Source organism: Cotesia glomerata, linkage group LG1 (genome assembly GCF_020080835.1).
Source record: "Cotesia glomerata isolate CgM1 linkage group LG1, MPM_Cglom_v2.3, whole genome shotgun sequence".
NCBI classification, from domain to species: Eukaryota; Metazoa; Arthropoda; class Insecta; order Hymenoptera; family Braconidae; genus Cotesia; species Cotesia glomerata.
Window position 1 is genome coordinate 12,445,007 of NC_058158.1, and position 6,000 is coordinate 12,451,006.

The 6,000-nt window shown below is 28.9% G+C and overlaps 1 protein-coding gene across 1 annotated transcript; it reads right to left on the bottom strand.

Moving 5' to 3' along the window:
• Nucleotides 1-1,187: 1,187 nt before the first annotated feature.
• LOC123263458 (arrestin domain-containing protein 2-like) lies at nt 1,188-6,000 on the bottom strand. The gene is made up of 8 exons (XM_044726242.1): nt 5,779-6,000; nt 5,579-5,740; nt 4,525-4,662; nt 4,232-4,446; nt 3,962-4,153; nt 3,686-3,894; nt 1,610-2,121; nt 1,188-1,536 (listed from the first exon to the last, which is right to left on the bottom strand). Exons 2-8 carry the CDS (start codon nt 5,697-5,699, stop codon nt 1,490-1,492), a joined length of 1,434 nt encoding a protein of 477 aa, XP_044582177.1. The 5' UTR covers nt 5,700-5,740; nt 5,779-6,000; the 3' UTR covers nt 1,188-1,489.

Below are 6,000 nucleotides of genomic sequence, written 5' to 3' on the forward strand. Positions count from 1 at the left end.
TAAAAGGACACATGTCTTGAGATACGCCTTTTTAGCTTTAGGATGCCCAAATTTTTTTTTTACAGATCGTACGCAATATCTTATTTGTCAATTGGATCCAAAAATATTTCAGTCTAATAAATGCAATTTTCTAAATCAACAAGTCTAGTACTTTTGGATGAAGAGATTTTTCACCTTAAGAATATTTTTCAATTAAAAAGTTATTTGATTAACAGACGAGACCATCTTTTTCTCGCTTTGCTCTCACGGAGTTCAACGGAACTATCTCTGTCGCACTCCCAACAGCAGAGCAATTGCAGTTTCGATTGGTTTCACGAAACGAATGAAATTTTTGAAAAAAAAACGCTTTGTGGTGAAATAGTTTATTAAATTATCTATTATCTCTAAAAACGTTTTTTCAAAATTTCTATTCGTTTCGCTAAGCCGATTGAAACTGCAATCACTGGTCTCGGCTGTTTTTTGGTACTGTTAATTCAATTTAAAACTCCAATTTTTTGGTACTGTTAATTCAAATAACTATTTCTTGTATTAAGAGAAAGATCTTTTTAGTCCAAAAAAAAATGTTTGAAGATTATAATATTCTCAATTTAATTCAAGCTAATCTTATCATCTGTGTAGGTTACGATTTCGGTTCCAAGACTCGTGATTAGGTCCTGATTAAGACTACAAGGTCGTTATTAGATCCAGGAAGTTCGCGTTTGAACGTCCGTGAAAATATTGGCCCTACTTACAATCGTCGGGTAAAATATTGGTCAATAAAAATATTGATTGGACAGAATTTAAATATAATTAAAAAGAATTGACTATGTAATTAGATATCTGTATATAAGGCGTTCCACGCCAAATCGATCCCTTTTAAACCCGACCCCATTTGATTTCGCTGAAAAATTTTGTTTTTTATCTCACTAAAGGGATTTATCAAAATTTTTTCAAATTTTTGTACCCAATCAAAAAAATAGCTACAAATTAAAAAAAAATTTCTTTCTTTAACGTTTTATAGAATTCAATAAATTTATTCTTTTCAAATCTTGCAATCTTATTTCTTCATTTATTTATTTATTAAACAAATATCTAACAACTGTAGAAGCCACAAATTTTTTTTATTAAAATAAAACATTAAAAATTTTAACAAAAGTTTTGATTTCAACCTACTTTAAAAATTCGATTATCATATCAATGAAAAATCAAATATGATAATTTTATTTGTTTACTTCTAATAACATACATTAATGCCTTAAGCTATAAGGTAATAAAAATCTTTAAAAAAAAACATTGTTTTACAGACCAACATAAACACTAGAAATACAACAATATATATGGTCATTTTTATAGATATAAAAATAATGTGTCCTTTGAATTAGAAATTACAATACGTATAATAGTCTTAAAGATATAATTTCAATCGTGTCGTTACAAACTGCATTATAAAGATAATATAATTCAGTAAATTTCTTCTTTAAGAAATTTTGTAGCAAAAATACAAATATTTTTATTTTCTGTTGTCATTGGCCATGACCGAATCATACGAAGGTGGAACTGTAAATATAAATTAATTATCAATTATTTCATTATTCATATTCCAACTTTAAACAGAGTTATTTCAACTTACGTTGCTCTGGAGGATATTGAAACGGTGATGTTGGATTAGATGGTACAAATTCAACATTTCGTGGAGGCTGAAAACCTGGAGCTGAGGGATATTGGAAGGGATGGACATTAGGATACGGGGCGTTATTAGGTGGATATTGATCTGGACCAGGTTGAGTTGGATAAGGAGCACCTGATGGAGGATATGGACCTGAACCAAATTGAGTTGGATAAGGAGCACCTGGAGGAGGATATTGACTTGAACCAGATTGGGTTGGGTAGGGCGCACCTGGTGTAGGAAACTGAGGATACGGTGGAGTTTTTTCGCTTTGTGGTACACTTGGAACAGGCATTGGAATAAGTGGAGTTGGAAAAGCTGATACAGGATCAAATGCTGGAGAGTAATCAACAGGTGCAGATGGTGAAGTAATTGGTAGTGGATGTTGACTAGGAACCGGGTGAAGAACTTGATGAGCCATTGTTGGAGGTCTTGTTCCAATCAGAATGTCATAGAATTTTTCCGTTTTACAGTGCCTATATTAATTTCATCCAATTAAGAAAAAATAAATATATTCATTAGTATTCAAAACATTTTTATAAATGTGAAGAATTATCAGAGAATTGATGACAGTAATAACTAAAGAAATCTATCATTAAAATTATAAGACAAAATTGAATGATTTGAGTTTTTTGTTTTCTATGTCCACTAACTTTGCATTAAATCGCGTGCCAAAACGTAAAAAGACGCATTTCTTCAAGTTAGTAGGGATACACGCTAAAAAGGCGCACAAAAAAAATTTTTTTTTTATATTTATTTTCGAACTGTTCGAAACCCAAAGATCTGTAAAAAAAAAAAAAAAAAAATATGTGTGTGTACCAGAGTACACAGGTAAGAAGTGAAACTTCTTTATGACATATCATTTTTTTACTATTTACAACTTTATAGAAATTGGGTCGATAAGCCTTAAGAAAAACAATTTTTTCCGTATTAGATCAAAGCTATTTTAGTATTAAAGCTAAAAAAAACGTATCTTTAGACTTGTGTCCTTTTAGCTTTTAGAAAAGTAGTGCCTAAAGCTAAAAAGGTGCATAAAAAAAATTTAAGTTTTAATACAGAATGTTGACAGACAGTTTTACAAGACAAGTTAGATACAAAAAAAATTCTAGTATACAAAATTAAATTATTATAAAAAGGAAGAAAACGAGATCAATTGTTTAGTATCGTAATTACTCAGTTTCTGGGTATAAAATTAACCTGAATACAATCTTTTAATCGACCACACTTTTTTTTTAATTCATTAAGGGGCCATGAAAGAAGATTTGATAACATTTTTATGAGATGATTTTTGGTGCATTGTTTTGAGCTAAATTTTGGACAGTTTTTAGTGACAAAGAATGCAGGGAACTCTTTTTTATAATCATTGTTTCCATAAAATAAACAAAAATTCATTATTTTGACGTAGATTTCTGTAGGCTGTATAAAGTTGCGATTTTTCTTATGAATTAATTTTTTTTTTGTAAAAATTTCATATATAAATTAGTTCCCTACTTTTATTATTATATTTTTTATATGTGGTTTAAATTTGATTAAAAACTGTCCAAAATTTAGCTCAAAACAATGCACCAAAAATCATCTCATAAAAATGTTATCAAATCTTCTTTCATGGCCCCTTAAGAATAAAATAATTCTTAAAAAAATTTTAATCTTTTTTTTTTTTTTTTTTTTTTTTCATTTGTAGGCTTAGAATAAGCATTTTAGTAAATTTCTAAAAAAAAAAAAAATTCTAAAGGACCTTTTAGCTTCAGGTCACAAAATTTTCAAATTCCTAAAGCTAATAGGGCGTATAATTAAAGACATACGCTCTTTTAGCTTTGAGAAATAAATATTTGATTTTTATGCGTAGAATATGTCCAACAGTCGATTGGTGATAAAAAAATTTATTATGCGCCCTTTTAACTTTACAAAACTAAAAGCGCACATGAATTGGTATACAGCCTTTTACTATTTGACACGAAAAATATCAATCATGAATGTAATATGACCTCAAGTCGCTGATATTGTTTTAAAAAATTAAGTATACATATTGTGATTACTTACAATCCAGAAACATGTACTTCAATATGGACTTGATAACTGATGTCTATAAGACTACAATATTGAAGCTTTGAGAGTGGAACGGAAGGCACTTGTAGTCCAACAAGTACTTCAGTTTTTTTAAGAAAAGGCCCTCCTCGTTTACTTTGCTGGACAACGCAGCTTTTAGTTTTTGTTTTTTTATACGGAGATCGTGCGTGAAATTCTAATTTCTTAAATAAATTATTCAATTAGTAAAAGAAACAAAAAATTACAATTTTATATATAAATAATATTTACTTGTTCTAGTTTTACTTCAATCTCTTCAACTTCAACAGAATCCGATCGGTTGTTAATATGAACAGTCGTATGAATAGGTTCACCACAAGCGTAGCCAGTGGTTGGCAACTCAAAAGTAAAAATCATATTACCTCTGCTAATACACGGTAAAATGCAACAATAATTCTCTTCTTTCTCATCGTGGATACCAACCTGAAAAGTTTCATTAAAAAATATAAGTGGCTGATCATAACAATATAAGTACGATAATAATACTAATTATTAAATTACCATAGAATATGATTGTGAATCCAACTCGAAAGGTGTTTCGACAGTAAAAATCTTAGTAGCTTCATGATCAAATTTCCATGGCCGATCTATTATTGCTTTCATCGAGTATTCGACAGAACCGACTCCATGTTCAAAACTGTTTGGGATATTTCGGGGAAGAGCGTAACTGAATGGGTAGGTATGATGTCCAGCCAACATTTCAATAGTGTCACCACCTGATTAAAAAATTAATTTAAACTAAATTTATGAGTATTTTAAATATTTAAAATTTTTAGATATTAAAAAAATAGTACCTGTACTCCCAAAAAGACATACATCATTACGAAAATATTCTTCTTCTCCAGTGTAGTCAACAGTTCTGGAACTTTTTCCACTGCTACTTGTTTTCTGCCAATGAACTGAACATTTTCCTTTGAATCTTAGTTTCAGGGCTGAAAAATTATTGTTCACCAAAAAATTTAAAAATCATGAAAGCACTAGACATCTGATTTTATTGTAATATCATCTAAAGAACTCAGAATTTTAGATATCTACTATTTAAGTATAACGGATATATTCTAATAGCGAAAATTCATGCATGAATAATATTATGAAAATTTTACTCGACTTGTCATGATTATTTTAAATAAAAAAATGGTTTTCTAACTGAGTACTAATATATTTACTAATTGTAATAGTCTACTTAAAATTTATATATTATATTGTTTTACTTGAATTGTAGATTTTTAAATGTATTCAAGTGGTGCTTAGAATTTACTTAAAAATAACAGAATTATAGAATAATACAGTTCAATTTTAGTGAATATCAATAAAATTACTATGCGTGATAATACTACGTGTTGAGACAATGTACATGCTGTGGTTGGTGTGAAAAATTTTTAAGTACTCAACTGACCTTATTTGATTAAAAAAATTAGTGTCAGTCCTTGAAAAAGTATAAACAATTAATTATTTAATGAAAACTTATTAGTAAAAATAAGTAAATGTATACTATCCACTCGTTATTTTTATTTAAAAATTTCCCGCCAGAATAATCAAAAATAATTTTGACAATTCACTATTTTTACTGATAGAAATAATCTTTAGTTTGACCTTGAAAAATTTTATTCTTAGCTGTCAAAATCAAGAGAAAGTCTGGTATTTATATTCATGATAATTGATCAGTACATTTAATAAAAAAAAAAAATAAAATAAAATGAATGTTATACGCAGTACTTGATCACCAATAGATAAAACTTATAACCTCGAATTATTTATAAAACTATTTTTAGGCAGCTTATTAAAACTGACATATTATGGATAAGTGAACCAATAATGTTTATGGCTATCAAAATACATGAACAATACCTCGCAATTTTTTTGTTTTAGTGAGATCAACCACAACCTGGCCGGTTATTATAGCACCTGCTCCATAGGTTGCTGTTGGATTATCTAATTTTATTTCAAATGTTCTCAATGTTGATGACATCTTGCTAAGTATTGTTAGGCGGAATTAAAACACAGAACTAATTCATAACTTTTTAACACAGAAAGAGAGAGCAATCAGAACGAGATAAGGTCAACTCATCAACTGGTCAACAAATATATGCGCGTCGAGAGAAAGAGAGAAAGCTAAATAGACAAATGAATACTATACTACTATTACTTTTCCCGAAGCATAACATCGCACGATTAGTTTTACACACTCGTGTTGTTTTTTTATTTGTATGCAGCAAACATAAAAACTATAGTATATGTATGAAAATAGTGTGTTTCATAATTCAGCACGG